This window comes from Gekko japonicus, unplaced genomic scaffold (genome assembly GCF_001447785.1).
Source record: "Gekko japonicus isolate JY-2015 unplaced genomic scaffold, Gekko_japonicus_V1.1 scaffold15, whole genome shotgun sequence".
Taxonomy (NCBI): domain Eukaryota; kingdom Metazoa; phylum Chordata; class Lepidosauria; order Squamata; family Gekkonidae; genus Gekko; species Gekko japonicus.
The window spans coordinates 512,462-527,740 of record NW_015165830.1 but is presented as its reverse complement, the minus strand read 5'-3'; the positions used below and the strand labels follow the sequence as shown (position 1 = coordinate 527,740).

The following is a 15,279-nucleotide window of genomic DNA, read 5'->3' as shown; positions in this document are numbered from 1 at the left end:
CTGGCTAATAATGAGTTTGAAATGTAAAAAAAAAATGACTTGGAAGCACAGAACCTTTATGTAATATCCCCAATCCTCCATGTTTCCCAGTTAAGGGGAAAATGCTGTTCAAATAAATTACAAAGATGATCTGACTCCAGTGGTAACAAGAGAAATAAATTTTACTTGCAAAAACAGGAGCACATCTTACATGACATAGTCATGTAGGTACATTTAACTTATTGTGAACAGATTAACTTCAAAAATGTTAACTTTAGGGTTGCTAGAACCCCAGTTTCCAGGGCTCCAATTTCTGGGGGCCCGATTTGTGGGGCCTCACCTCCAAACAGGCACATTTCTGTGTGACATCCCTGTCACGATGATTTCACCCAGAAGTGACATCATTGTGTCACCCATGTAGGGTGTGACACTCTAGTTTTTGGGCAAACTCTATGGTTTTGAAGGCAAAAACCCATAGTTTTGCCCCAAAACTAGATCATCACCCTCTGACAGTGATGCAATGACATCACTTCTGGGTCATTGTGTCACATGCACAGATCCCAGGAAGGACCCATGAGTCCCCGCTGGCTTAAAGGTAGGACCTGGCAACCCTAGCTAACTTGCTACAGCTCCAAGTCCAGGCAAGAGAGAGAAGAGAGGTCCTATATAAGATGAAACAGAAGGCGAGCAAGGACCAAAGAGGGTGGGAACAACTGCCAAGTGTATCCGAGCGGAGAATTCTCTTAACCTCTCCTTCCCAGATCCTCTTGCGTGCAGTCACAATATCCAACAGAAAGCACCTTCCCTCTCCCACCCCTCGACCCTCCAGACGCCCTTCGCATTCAATTCACTCCAGACTAGCCATTGACAAAGAGGATAGCTGAGGTGCCCCAACATGACTCATTTGTGACCACTGAGTAAATCACTGCATGTAATTACCACGACGGAAGCAAATTTCTAATACTTGCTGAACAGAAAACTTTAGGAGGTGCGCTTTGTCTCTGACGGCTTAGCTATATGACACCTAATTTTTTTTAAAGGAAACAGAAGCGGTCGCTTTCGGTTTCGCAAGGTTTTGACTTGGCAATGAGTAAAACTTTTCATAATAATAAAGATAAATATAAAATTGTTATGTCCGCTCAAAAATAATTCTGTGGTTTTGTTCCTTTCTACCGAGTATCACATCTTGCACGTAAAAGGCTTCTATGCAGAAGCCAGTGTCTAATGTAAGGGAGCAAAGCTGTCCGGCAGTATCTTAAGACACCTATGGATAGGGTCCTGAGGACACACTCAAAATGGCTGCCCCCATGATGGAGAGGCTCGAGGTAGCGGGACAGAGGCTGTATAGCAATAGCAAAGTCTGGTTGCCTGGGTAAGTGGGGTTCTAAAATAAGGGTTCGCAAACTTTGAGGTGATAATATGGGATGCAGAATCGTCGCTCTAAAGAATTTTCGTTTGCTTAATATAACTCCGTGATTCTAGCATAGTGTACACGCAGCACGGTTTCGAAGTGTGCCTCGTTCTTGACGTATAGACCTGACAGTTACAGAAAAAGGACCCGAAATGGTGGTAGAATCCAGCCCCTCCCCCTTTCATGCTTATTTATCCATCGGTCACCTTCAGATTAATTTATGCTTTCCAGCTACCGTGTAGTGCATTGTGGTCCAGGTGACTCGCAGTGCAATCCAATGTAGAGGTTTTCCACTCGAACGCCATTGAATTAAATGGACTGCGACTGCAGTGCTGGGGTTGCCAACTCTGGGTTGTGAAATTTCTGGAGATTTGGGGGTGGAGCCTGGAGAATGCAGGGCTATGGGGAGGGAGGGACCTCAGCTGGGTAGAATGATATACAGCAGGGGTGGCCAAGCTGTGGCTCGGAGCCACATGCGGCTCTTTCACACATATTGTATGGCTCCTAGCAGGGTAGCTGGGGAAGTAAAGGGGAGGCATGCCTCCCTGATCGGTCTTCCCTTCCCCAGCCAGTGTTCCCCTCCCTGGGTGGGCTAGAAGTGGGAGGAAGCAGAGAAAGAAAGCAACTGTAAGTGCATTCTCAAAGCACCCCCCTGGCTTGGAGAAGGCATTTGTCTCTTTACATCCCTTTCCAAGCCATCTATTTGCTTTCTTTCCACCTTTCTCTTTTTCTCTCTTTCTCACTTCCTTTCTTCCCTCTCCCACCCCATCTATTTGCTCTCTTCATTTCTCTCTCTCTCTCTCTCTTTCCTTCCACCTCTTTTATTCTTTCTTTCCACCTCACTCTCTCATACACAAATAAATATCATTAGCAAACAAATAAATATTAGCAATATCTGTTTTTATCCCTTTTGTTTTTGTTTTTGGCAGTCTGTTTTAATGTTAATAAAAAGCAAATTTGCTTATTTTTCAATAAAAATGTGTGCGTAATATTTGCTCATGTCTTCCGGCTCTCAAACATCTGACATTTATTCTATGTGGCTCTCACGTTAAGCAAGTTTGGCCACCCCTGATATACAGTCTATTCTCCAAAGCAGCCATTATCTCCAAAGGAAGAGATCTCTGTAGGCTGGACAGCAGTAGGCCTCACCTGGAGGCTGGCAACCCCAGCAGTAACTAAATGATTGCACCATCAGTGGTTCTATGAATGAATGAATGTGCCAGTTAAAGCGTGCCCCTCCCTAGTTTATAATGCATGTGTGGGAGAACTAATGGTTATAGGTTCTTGTGGTGAATCTGGATCTGCAATGTATCTTTGGTGCCAGGAGGAGGTAAAGTAAATAATCACAATGAATTGTTTATATCTGTTACTAAATGGATGCAAACTTGAGTTATTGTTTTACAATATAACATCTGTGCTTTTCACATTCATATGGAAAACTATTCTCCTTTGTATCTGAAGAAGTAAGCAGCATATGATGAGCATTCTGGAAAGAAACTACTGGAAGCTGTGACTAAACAATCAGAATGAGACATATGAAAGGACAGTCTGTGTATGTTATTAGTGTAATAGATTTTGTTGAGAGCAATTGAATGAGAACAAGAAGGGAATTTAGAATTATATCCAAAGCGGCAATTATTTATCATTAGTAAACAAAGTGGTATCTAATATAAAAATATAGCAGTCAATAATTAGAGGGCATGGCAAGGAGGTGGAGGGTGCGCCTCCCCCAGGACCTCTGGCAGCAGAGAGGAGGGATTGCCTTTCTGCTGAAGGGGTTAACAGAGGCAACCCTGTCCAGCTTTCTTTTCATGTATAGAAGACAGAAGTTAGAAGATTGAATGGGTAATAATTAATGAATAATCAAATGAACATGTATTAATGGTTAGAACGTGGCTCTGAGGGAGTTGTATGGTGGTTTTTTAAGCGGGTAGGCAGGGCTGGCCCCAGCTTATTTTGCACCCTAGGCGAGGATCCCTTCTGCCCCCCCCCCCGTGCGCCCACCATTTTTCAAAAATAAATGCATTTTAAGAAGAATGAAAAACACAAATAATCAAGAAACTCCCAGAGTACGGGGCTGGGTGCAGTTTGGCGCCCCTAAGGGCCAGCCCGCTCTAGGCGATCGCCTAGTTTGCCTAGTGAGTGAGCCGGCCCTGCGGGTAAGGATATGGGAATAGGGGGGGGGGGGGGCCTATGAAATATAAATATATATTGTATGAAATAGTCCTACTCAATAAACTTTAAATTTAAAAAGCCATATAAAGAAAACACACCTTGAATACAAGAAGTGAGCAGTGACTCACGAAAGCTCATATCTTACCACAAATTTTGTTAATCTTTAAAGCGCTACTGGACTCTTACTCTTTTCTACTATCATCCTTTTGTTTCCTTCTAACATCCAGATGTGGATTGTAATCAACCATAAACATATATCCATCCTTCAACCATTGTCTAACCATCCTGAATACAATGAAAATTAAATAGTCTGATCCTATGCATGTATGCTCTAGTAACACTGAGACTGCACTACTCTAATATACTGGACTCCAACTTTGTAATGATGTGGGTGGAGCTGCCATTGAAAATGGTTCAGAAGCTTCAGATAATGTAGAGTGTGGGAATTGACTGGGATACATTATGGGGATCACATCTCCCCAGTGTTACAGTAGCTTCATGGGCTGTTGGTTTCTGGGCTTAATTCATAGTGCTGATGCTGACCTGTAAAGCAGCAATCATTTTGATAAGTGCTTGAGGATAAAATCTCTTGCATCCATTCCGACTGGAACTCTGCCTTAGCAGTGACAGGATTGGATGGTCCCAGAGAGTTGATTTGCCCAGTTGTGTGGGATATCTTTTACTGTGTCAAGTCTGGGGATGTAGACAGGATTTGTGGTAGTTTAAGATGTACCAGCTGCTCATATGACCCTTGCCCCTCCTTTCTGCTCAGATCTGCTGGGAGGGGCTGGCAAGTTGGGTCTGGGAGACAATAATGCTTCCCTAAGAGAGGAGGTGATTGCCTCTGCCTTGAAGTGGGTAGTAGTGTGTCCATTCCTAAAGAAACCTATTCTGAGCCCTGGAGAGCTGGATAACTGCTATTCAGTCTCAAATGTACCATTCTTCAGTGAGGTGACTGAAAGAGTGGTGTTGGGGAAACTTCAGGGATTTCTGAATGACGTGGATTGTTTGGATCCACTCCAGTCTCGTTTCAGGCTTAGTTATGGGACTTAAAGCAATTTTGTTTAACCTGGTGGATGATCTGAGCCTGTCAGCAACTTTCGATACCATTGGTCATGGTATCCCTCTGAACCGCCTTTCAGGGTTGGGATTAGGAGTCACTGTTCTGTGATGGTTCCAATCCTATCTCTAAGGTAGGTTTCAGAGTGTGGTGCTAAGGGACTGCTGCTCCACCCCTTGGCCTTTAGGGTCCCGCAAGTTTCTGTCTTGTCCCCCATGCTTTTTGTCATTTACATAAAGCCACTGGGAGAGGTCATCCAGAGATGCAGGCTGAGTTGCCACCAATATGAAGATGAATATTTCACATTTCAGCTGATCCCATGGAGGCTATAGAGACAGGTGCCTGGAGGCACTTTGAATGGATGAGGGCTAACAATCTGAAAAGTAACAACCAGAAGGCCAACTGGTGGGGGAAAGTTTCTCCTGTTATGGATAGGGTTTCATTCCCCCTAAAGGAGGAAGTTTGTAGGTTTGGGTTGCTGCTGGAACCAGGCCTTCTGTTGGAGAAACAGGTGACAGTGGTGCCTTTCACCAGCATTGACTGGTGGGCCAGCTGTGGTGCATGCCCTGGTATGCTGTACATGGGGCTGCCCTTGAAGACTGCCCAGAAGCCACAATTGCCACAAAACGCTGCAGCCAGAATGCTGACCGGAGTGGGTTGTAGGGACCATATAACTCCAGTCTTGTTCCATCTATACTTGCTCTCGATTTGCTTCCAGGCCCAATGCAAGGTGCTGGTATTGACTTTTAAAGCCCTATACAGCCCTGAAGGACTGCCTACTCCCATATGAAGGCCCTGCTTTGGGTTCCTCCACCATCTGAGGCAACCCAAAAAAGGGCCTTCTTGGTTGTGGTGCCAAAACTTTGGAACTCCCTCCTCAGGAAGTCTCATCTGTCTCCCTTTATCATTCTTTTTTACCAGTGGGTGAAAACCTTTTTGTTTTGTTTGGCATGCCTCCAATAACTATTATTGGCCCTCCTCTCTGCTTGGTTATGTATGTGTGTTTATATTTTTATTAAATTGTTTTATAAATGCTGTTTAAATGTTGAAATATTTTGAGGTTTGCTGCCTTGGGGAATCTATTTGGATGGAAAGGTGGCACAGAAATGTTTTAAACAAATAAATAGCCTTGGAGTTGGGTAGCTGTACTACCACCTGTACCTAGAGGCATCCCCATATGAACCTGCTCATAGCTGAATTGTTCTATACCTTTTGTAAGTTGCTCTGAGTGCCTATTAAGTAGAAGGGAAGGATATAAAACTTTATGTAAAACAGGTAGTGCATCCGCGTTACTGGGTCACAGAATTGGATGTAGAACCTGTAGAGTTCTATACTTCTAGTTCCTGGGGTTGAAATTTTTGGTGTAATTCTGTTTCTGTTCATTGAATCCTTTGCAGGCTGACCCAGATCAGGTGGAGCCGATACAGTCCCATTTACCTTGAGCCAGAAATAAACAAAGAAGCATATCGCAAGCCTCCAGAACAATTAACAGAAGAGGAAAAGGCTGACAAAGAGCTCAAAACAGTCCAACCCATAAAAGCTGCCCCTTCCAGTGTCACCAGTTCTGTGTTCTATGATCCACTGATAAGGTATGAGTGCAGCTGTATATCAGTATATCAACTATGCCTATGGCTTAACCAAGTCTCATTGCTTCTATTGAGAAATGTATCATCAATATGTAACAGATAGCAACGACTATTAGTTGAAGGAGCCAGCAAGTACAACATTATGAGCTGGGTGACCTGAAGTGTTGAGGCTATGTTGGTAGTGATTTTAATACAGGGTGGATCAATGCAGAATACTCCTTAGCTTTTCATAAAACAACTGCTACAATACAATACAATGTGTTGTCCTCTCTCACCTGCCTATTCCATGCTTTCTTGTGCAAGATAAAGCAATGCAGGTATAATCTTCAGAGGTGATACTGACCCCATCTCCTCTAGTTTTATGTACCTGCTTGCATGGATCTGCTGAATGTAGTAAGACGCTAAGTTTAAACCAGAGTGTCAAACATGTGGCCCGGGGGCCGGATCAGGGCCCCGAAGGGCTTCTTATCAGGCCCACAGTGGAATTGCCTGTCTTCTGCTGTTTCTTCCAGTTCTGCTGCTGCTGCGTCATTGTAGGTTTGCAGCTTACGGATACACACCTGAACAGCACACTCAAGATTGCAACAGCACAGACATTTTGATGCAATAATTCAGAGCAATACACTGTTAAATAAACAAAATATTGCAAGAGTGCTAATGTTTTAAGCATGTTTTTATTTTAAGTAAAAAAACCCCACTCTTTGTGTTTGTGTCCTTTATAAAGTTTATATCTCTGCTACCTGGCATTACATTTTATGACACACATGGCCCGGCCCAACAAGGTCTCATTTACGTCAGATCTGGCCCTCATAACAAATGAGTTCGACACCCCTGGTTTAAACTGTGTTCTGCTTACTTGACAGTTTTTATGTTCTTTGCCACTCTGAGCTATTGATCAGTGGCAGTTGGTGCAGCGCTTACTGGAGGACTAGCAACTTCTCCTGTTGAGTGCCACTGCATGGGAGGAGATCTGACACCAATACTGGTAGCAGAGGCATGGGGGCTGCACCGTTAACACTAATCAGGATGATGGCCACTGAGTCAGTGGAAGTGCCTTTTACGAATGTCATAACCCACTTCTGTACCAGGCAAAGTTATCCACTTAGCAGCCACATGCCTGTATGGTGCATAGATGGCAGTCCTCTGGCCTTGCTTTGCAATGCCTTCCAGTAAGGTTTTGTGTCTTTCCTCCTGATACAGAAGGGCTTGTCTGGCTGGTAGCCCTCCAGGATACCACTGCAGGAGCCACCACTGCTGTAGAACTTCCCCTCTAGAATGAACGCAATAGGAAGACTGAAACCAGATATGAAATAACTGGCACTCTTGCACTGAATCTCCATACATAATGTGATGTTTGATCAATGTAAGGATAGAGTTTTGTCATAGGGGTCTTGTGCCTTGGCAATGATACTCAGAATTCTAGTACATTCACATCTGTGGTTTCTTATTACAGCAAATTCACTAGCATGATGATGATGGGAGGGAATAAAACTCTGGCCCGATCCCTCATGAATCAGGTAGCTATTTATCTTTTTGTCTCACTATTGCCAATCTGGCAAAGGAACAGAATCCCCATTTTAAAAGAGACCTAGAAAGTGCCTACCTCTGCCCTAGTCTATCCAGTGTGGGGGGAAAAAAACCCATGTGTATCTGCACTCTCCCCCCCCCCCATTTCCCCATTACTGGCCTTGTAACTAAAACACAAATTATGTATTATGTCCCTAATCTATTCTTATACATGGGTAGTTCCACAGATCTGCAATCATGCATCCAGTTGTATACCTTTGCTTTCTGCATTAAATCCAGAGCAGACTCTGGAGAATTCCACAGTTTCTCTCACTTAAAAAGAAATATATTTTTTGTGGTCGCTGAGAATGTTTCAAAAATTGAATGCACTATCTGGTCTTGGTCCTGTAACCTGAATGAGTCGGGGTCAGGCTTCCAGTTGCTAGAAAGGAAGTTCAATGTTTGGGGGTCCTGCATTTACTGATTTTACAAATTGCACTCTCTGCCTAGAGATACTTGGGAGATGGGTATGGGTAATGCTTGTACCACTTTATTCAGGGGTAGACTAAATGCTGCTGCTCAGAGAATCTGTCAGAGAAGGAGTAGAGGCCTCTTCTTATACTGTTCTTTGCAATTAAGACTTTAGAAACCATTAAGAGGAAGCAGCTTGAGAAGTACCATAAATCCGATGAGAAGGAGAGAGAAAACATTGAGTGCAACCCTTACACTATCTTCCATCAGGCCCTGAAAAACTGCGAGCCTATTATTGGGTTGGTGAATATCCAGAAAGGAGGTCGATCCTACCAGGTAACTCATCAGCCTATTCAAGAGCTGAGACAATTATGTTATTATCTGCTTCCCTTCAGCTCAACCCCGCTTGGCTTAGCTTGGATCCTCCTGAAAAATAAGCCTGTCCTTTCCCATCACTGGATGGCATTAAAGAGACCCCAGCAGTTCACCGTTCGATTGCAATGAACTCTAGGTGCTGTCAGAATAACATGGGAGGGAGAGCAGCTCCAGCTCCGTTCTTGAATAGCTGCATATTAAGACTGATGCAGCTGGTCTCTGCCTGGGCACACTTTACAGGCACTGACTGTGACAGCAACAAACATTTCTGGCAAAATGATCTATCAAGCACTGTCCTTTTTAAGTCACTTTGAAGATGTATTGCGATCTCTTCAGGGATCTAAGCCTCCCCATATATGTACAAATTAATACCTTGTGTACACTTGAGCCATCTGCAGTTTGACCTTTTAAGTTCTGAAAACCTTAAGATGCTGATAAAGAAAGGCTTGGCTGAGAAAGGGCAGTGTCTCCTTTAAGGCTCTGAAAGCAAGGCAAGGCCAGATCTTTTATTGCCACAGTAGCTTAAATGCATACTCTTAACAGTACCTTGATTCTCCTAGTGCAGTTCTTGCTCAAAAGAAACCAGTGTTTTGTAGCCCAAGTCTTGAGCAGAAAATAAATGCCACCAGTAAGCACATGCAGGGTGTTTTAAGCTTCTTTTGCTCAGAATCAGGGTGTCCTTAATACAGAGTACATATAATCTTTTGTCTCCTGCAGGTCCCTACCCCCCTGAAGGACAACCGGCGGCGCTTTCTGTCTATGAAGTGGATGATCACTGAGTGCAGGGAAAACAAGGACAGTCAGACATTTATGCCTGAAAAGCTCTCCAGTGAGCTGCTGGAAGCCTTCCACAATGAAGGCCCTATAATAAAGAAAAAGCATGAGATGCACAAAATGGCAGAGGCTAATCGGGCCTTTGCACATTTTCGTTGGTGGTAGAAAACACACCGTCCTGGCAAACGCAATGTAGGATGACGGAGACTTCACCAGAAGGCAGGCATTTCGTAGCATGTCACCAGCCTGGGAGTGCTTCTTGGCTGACTCTCTTGAAACGACGTTTAAGAAATCTCAAAGCAGATTACTTAGTAACATTTCATATTTTAGGAGTTTTTTTCTTGACTCTTACAAGGTGAAGTTATTCCCATTTCCTAGATTACTGGAGTCTTCTGGAAACCTCCTCGTTTGAAGTAGAGCCAAACTAATGGTAATAAAGATGTAAACCACATTTTGATATCTCTGATGAACATTCTCCTTTCCTATAATACTTTTTTCCTGTTGGTTAGTTGACTGTGGTGTATGTGTAAGATAAAATGAGTGAAATTTGATACCATGCTTTAACGGAACTTGAGGAGAGAAATCAAAGGATTGCAATTAACTTTCTGTCTCAAAAAGGATGGGGAAAGGGAGAGTACCCAACATTCAAAATTATACCCTTGGTTCCAGATGACAATAGCCTTTCTGGACCATGAGTCATGCATATCTGCATTTCATTACTTGATTTCTTTACACCTCACGATTGACAATTGGATGTGTCAGCATGTGGCACTGCACTTGCAATAAGGTGAGCAAAAATGAAAGTTCTGTTTGATGTACTATTTATGATGGCTCACCCATCACTTGATGTGGCAAGCCATCCAACTGCTGACCACCACATATGAACTGCACCTGTGGAAGGCTAACAAATGGAAGTACCTCAGGTGCAGCTGTGTGTCCATGCAGGCTGTATTAGCTGAGGACCAGTACGGCCTAGTGGGTAGTGATCTATGGGGTTCACATGGCATATCTGCTGTGTAATGGCTAATTGGTCTTAATCTTAGCTCAACTATTCTACCTGTAAAACAGGGACAAGAATGACCAGTTGCATAAACCAGTTTCAGAAAGATAAAGATTATATGATTCATCACACTGGAAGAGTTATATCAATTATATAAATAAATTCCTATTATTGAACATTGTGTCTCCTGCCTCTCTCCAAAGAATGACCTCTGTACAGGCCAATAACACTGCCTTAAAAATAAAGCCCAAAAAATGTCATAGGTCACCACTTTTTTATTGTTACTAGCATGCTTACCTACATGTATTTGCTACTCCTTTGTGGACTAAAGGGGGGGGGGGTAGCCGCTTCCCTTTCTAGTCATATGAAGGGAATGTTTACCATTGGTAACTAATTGCAATCCTGCCACAAGGCCCCCTTTTTAATTGGAGACGCCCTTAATGAGTGGGAAAGTAAGGACAGAGGATATGCAGAAGTGTAAAATGTTTATTTATAAAAAAGTTCCAAAGCAAGCCAACCTTCTTAACAGAAATGTACAATACTGTGGTTCAAAGTACTTATTGTACAAATGTGACAAAATAAGGTCCTAGCTCTGTGTTCTCAAAAGACTAAGCCCACTGAAGTGTGAGGCTCTGAAATAGCCTGTAGGCTTCCCACCTCCCAGGAGAAAAAGGCACTGCCTTTCTGGCTTCCTGCACCCAGGCTGGCCAGAAGGGAAGAAGGGGTGAGGCACAGCATTAGCTGCAGGTTGAAAGCATTTGTTTTAGCACCCTCCTGCAGCTATGGAAGAATCAGTGTATTTATCCTACTTTTTAAAAAGGTGCTGCTGAATTTTCCAAGGCCATAAATTCCAATGTTCCTGTCCAGAAGCATAAAACACCACTGGTGCAGGCAATGGCTGGCCAGCAGCTTTTATAACATCTTGTGCTCTGCCATTGTAAGCAGCACATAAGTCACAAGGCTTGTCCCTTGATCACTGAACAATCACACAGTTTAAGAGGGCTGTTACCAGGGCTTTTTTCTGGGGGAATGTGCCAGAACAGAGTTCTGGAACCTCTTTGACAACATTCTTTTAAAAATGTTTAAAAGTTCATGATTTTCCAGTATACAGATTGAAAACTTCATTTCCCTTTTGAGAGTTCTAGCACCTCTTTTTCCACAAAGAAAAAAAGAAGCAGCAGCATCCCTGGCTGTTACTCAAAATAGTATCAGAGTAAATTAGTGGCTCCCTGGGGCCATTTCGAATGAGGAAAACAGTGTGTGGGTGGGTGGGGGGGTTCATTCCCCCTTCCCCATCAGAATCAGGTTCTTCCCTACCTGAGATTTTTAAAGGGGGGGGGAAAGGGGCTGGGAACTCAATGCATGGAACTCAGCATCAAGCACTTCATTTAGAAGAAGAGGAGATTGGATTTATACCCCGCCCTTCACTTGGAGTCTCAGAGCGGCTTACAAACTCCTTTCCCTTTCCCTCCCCACAACAGGCTCATTTAATCATAAGACTCATGTTTAGAAATATTGCAAGGTTTCTTCTCTCCTAGTTATCATGTGACTGTAGACCACCAATCAAGGATGACACGATTGCATGTTCTTTTTTTCAGAAAAAGCCAGGCTTAGACAAAGCTAGCGTGGCAGCATGATGGGCCTTGCCTTCTTGCACTGCAAAAGTGCCACGGACAGTTTTGAGGAACATTCAAATAAGCACGTGCATCCCTACAGTCTGAAGTGGTACAAGTTCTGTGCCACTAAGTTCTGAATGAGTGGGCTCTAAGCAGAATCTCAGCTTTCAAACATCTTATTTTCAGGTTGCAAAACAAAGGGATGGCACACCCTACTGTCTGCATTTAATTTATGGCAGCAATGCTGGTATATTAAATGATGATTGCGAGTTCCACCTGTTTGCTTGACAGAAGTGACAATATGCTGGAAAAGCTGCTAGTTTTCCATTAACAGTTGGAGAACCAGCAATAGGAAGCATGATGCGACTAGCTGCCATTGGTGGGTAGTGGATGGTGGAAGGAAAATTGGCACATGGACCAAGAGTTCAGAGACGTTTTTCTTGAGAGTTCAGAGAAGTTTCTGAAAGCTCTCAAAATGGCTCGTAAGGAAGCAAACTGAAATTCTCTGCTAGTGCTTCGATTACAGAATCCCCTTTCCCCTTCTCGACTAAAGGGGAAATTAAGATCAGCTATGGAAGAGCCAGAGATCGCTAAAAGAAGAATTTGCCAAACCGAGGCTGAAAAGGGTTTCTAAAGTCCATAGGGTTATTCCCTGGCTAGTTTTTAACCTCGCTCCATCTTAGCTGTGCACATTTCAGTCAGCATCTGCAAGCAAGCCTCCAGGATGCAGCAAGTCTATGAAGGAAAAGGTCAACCCAGCTTGTCACTCATTGATCAGTACAGATCCCTATTTAGTGCAACGCTGTGCAAACAGCAGTTCTAAAATAATATCCTTTTCTCCTAAATCCGGCTGCCCTCCTTTCCCCCGTTTCATCCACCAGTTCCCCAGAATAAGAGGACTATTAAGTGAGTGTGTTATACATTCTATGTACAAAAAGTGCTAGAGGAAGAAAAGTTAAAAATAGTTGCAGCTTTGTTTGGTTTGAAGTTTGCTGGTGAAAGGGAGTTGGTGGAATTTAAGCCCTGCCTCTGGGCAGCAAGAGCAGGTGACAGCAATTGTCCACTCAATCTGTGACCTCGCTGTAATAGTATTTCTGGGCCGCTTCCGTCATCTTCCAGTCAGCGGCCCGGAACTCAATGATCTCCAGCAGTAGCAGCTGGGAAAGGGAGCTGAGTCCCTCCTGCAGCAGGAAGCCATCCCTTAGGAGGGAAAAGAGCTCATCCATCCTCTGGGAGTTCATCTTCTCAAGCTGCTCCCCAATACGGTGCAGCTGCAGCACCAGGCAGTCCACCTTAACAGCAGGAAGAGGAAAAGAAAGTTCTGTTAAGGTGCAACTACTGAATGGCATTCCTCATAGCCCCAGGCTGGATTTTAGCACAAAACCAGATGAGCAAGAAAAGGAAAGCGCTGGTGACCCCTGTCCTGCTCGTGCAACGATGCGAACTGGTCAGTGTACGTTCCTTAGCCTCGAAGCAGCACAGCTAGAGTACCAAGCAAGCAGAAGATGCTTTTTCATTGTCCAAACTGCTCTCATCCCTGCTGTGTTCCTGTGACACTCACCTCTTCCTCCTTCTGCAAGCTGTCAGGCTGGGCCAGTCGGAAGAGGCAATCGTAAACCGGGTTCACCAACGCCATCATGGGCATGTTGTTTACCTGTTAATAGGCAGCGTATTTGTCAAGTGATGTTCGAAGCATAACTGAATTTTTGAAGACACCCCCTTTTAGGAAAAACAAAATTATTTTTAACTGTCTGTGATGTTTTTAGGGTGTATATTTTTACACTGGGCTTGGTTTTTTCCCTTCTAATATTTTGTTTTTATTATTCTTACTTTGTAAGCCACCTTCAGCAGGTTCCTGAAGAGGCAGCATAATTTTTTTTCTAAATAAATAATAATAAATAAAGACTCTAGGAGCTTAGAAGGGTTAAATAAGTTGCAAGAAGAACACTAAAGAATTCTCTTTAAAGGATAATGTGCAAAGAGGCATAAGTTTCAAGACTGCTGCATTGGATGCACAATTTCAAGGAGACTGCTGAAGCAGGCTTTTCCTTCTAAAAACCCATGCCACATGTCTCTTGGGGTATTTTCCCCTCTTTTTATACAGTCCAGAAAGAGACGTGGTTTCCCCGAGAAACTCACACACATGAATCTGCAAATGTATTTCATTAAAACAGTGAATGCTAAGGGCTGCATTTGCACACGTGTAGCCTGGAAGCTGACTATCTCTGCACTGATACATTTAGCACAGCTTGCTATGTGGATCCTCTGAACTGTGTGGAAAGTAAGTAAGTAACACATGCTCCCAGGAACATCTCATTCACCCAGATGGGAAGGGGAGCCCGTTTCTCATTCACAAGGGGAGCTGCCTCTAGTTTTGTTTTCAATATGTAGTTTATCACTTTCTCTGGCAGCAGCTGCTCTCCTTCAGCAGACAAAAAGTAACTGCCCCCAGTTAAAGTGGTACACTGCAACCTGTAAGGGGCGGCTGCTGCTGCTCCTGCCAAAGCTAACGGCAGGAATTAGCCAGGTTAACCAGCCCTGCAAGCCTATTGGCCTGTACTGGCTGCTGACAGAAGAAAGTCTGCTCCTTCCTCCAGCATTCCAGGGACAGGCAGACTCAAATCTACATATTCCCTCATTAGGAGAGGAACACGTGAAGAGACCTTGGATCCAATCAACAATTCAGACGTTTGGTCTCTCAGCATGGTCCCCTTACCCTCAAGTAATCAAAGATGTTACAAATAAAGGTGACGTAGCAGATCCAGGCCTGGAGAGAACGGGCTCGCAGTTCATCACGGTCCTTGTATTCCTGCTTGAAGTCGGTTGAGAAGGCTTCGACGGAAGACACTCTGGCCAACCTGCTTGTTTTCTGCCTGTAACAAAGACGTGGATCCCAAATGGTCAGATGGTGTGGTACCAGGGGTAGAGCATCAGAATAGGATCTGGGGGTTAGGGTTAGTGACAGGGTTTAAAATTAACTTCAGGAAGACAAAAATGTTTACAAAGAATTGTACGAAAGAACAGATCCAACAATTACAAGAAAAATCCAGTACTGAAGTACAGAAAAAAATTAAATACTTAGGTATACTTTTAACAAATAGATGCAGCTCATTGTCTAAGGATAACTATAGTAAACTCTTGAGTATTAAAAAAAGACTTGGAAAAATGGAATCAATTTCAATTATCTTTTATGGGAAGAATAGCTACTATTAAGATGAACGTTTTACCGGGAATTCTCTTTTTATTTCAAACAATTCCAATTGTACTGAACCAACAATCCTATAAAGAATTAGAAAAATTGACACGGCAGTTTATATGGCAAAATA

At 43.5% G+C, this 15,279-nt stretch overlaps 2 protein-coding genes across 2 annotated transcripts in view; one reads left to right on the top strand and one right to left on the bottom strand.

Annotated features, from left to right (window-relative positions):
* The first annotated feature begins 1,267 nt into the window (after window positions 1-1,267).
* On the top strand, window positions 1,268-10,509 carry MRPS7 (mitochondrial ribosomal protein S7). Its single transcript, XM_015410746.1, has 5 exons — window positions 1,268-1,351; window positions 6,023-6,214; window positions 7,665-7,728; window positions 8,357-8,524; window positions 9,281-10,509. The coding sequence occupies exons 1-5, from the start codon at window positions 1,275-1,277 to the stop codon at window positions 9,500-9,502; spliced, it is 723 nt and encodes a 240-aa protein (XP_015266232.1). The 5' UTR covers window positions 1,268-1,274; the 3' UTR covers window positions 9,503-10,509.
* Window positions 10,510-11,457: 948 nt separating this feature from the next.
* The window catches only part of MIF4GD (MIF4G domain containing), a 14,696-nt gene continuing 10,874 nt past the window's right edge, over window positions 11,458-15,279 (bottom strand). The window contains 4 exon segments of the mRNA XM_015410744.1: window positions 11,458-13,245; window positions 13,515-13,607; window positions 14,670-14,765; window positions 14,767-14,826. Coding sequence (XP_015266230.1) covers window positions 13,018-13,245; window positions 13,515-13,607; window positions 14,670-14,765; window positions 14,767-14,826 — 477 coding nt within the window. The 3' untranslated portion in view covers window positions 11,458-13,017.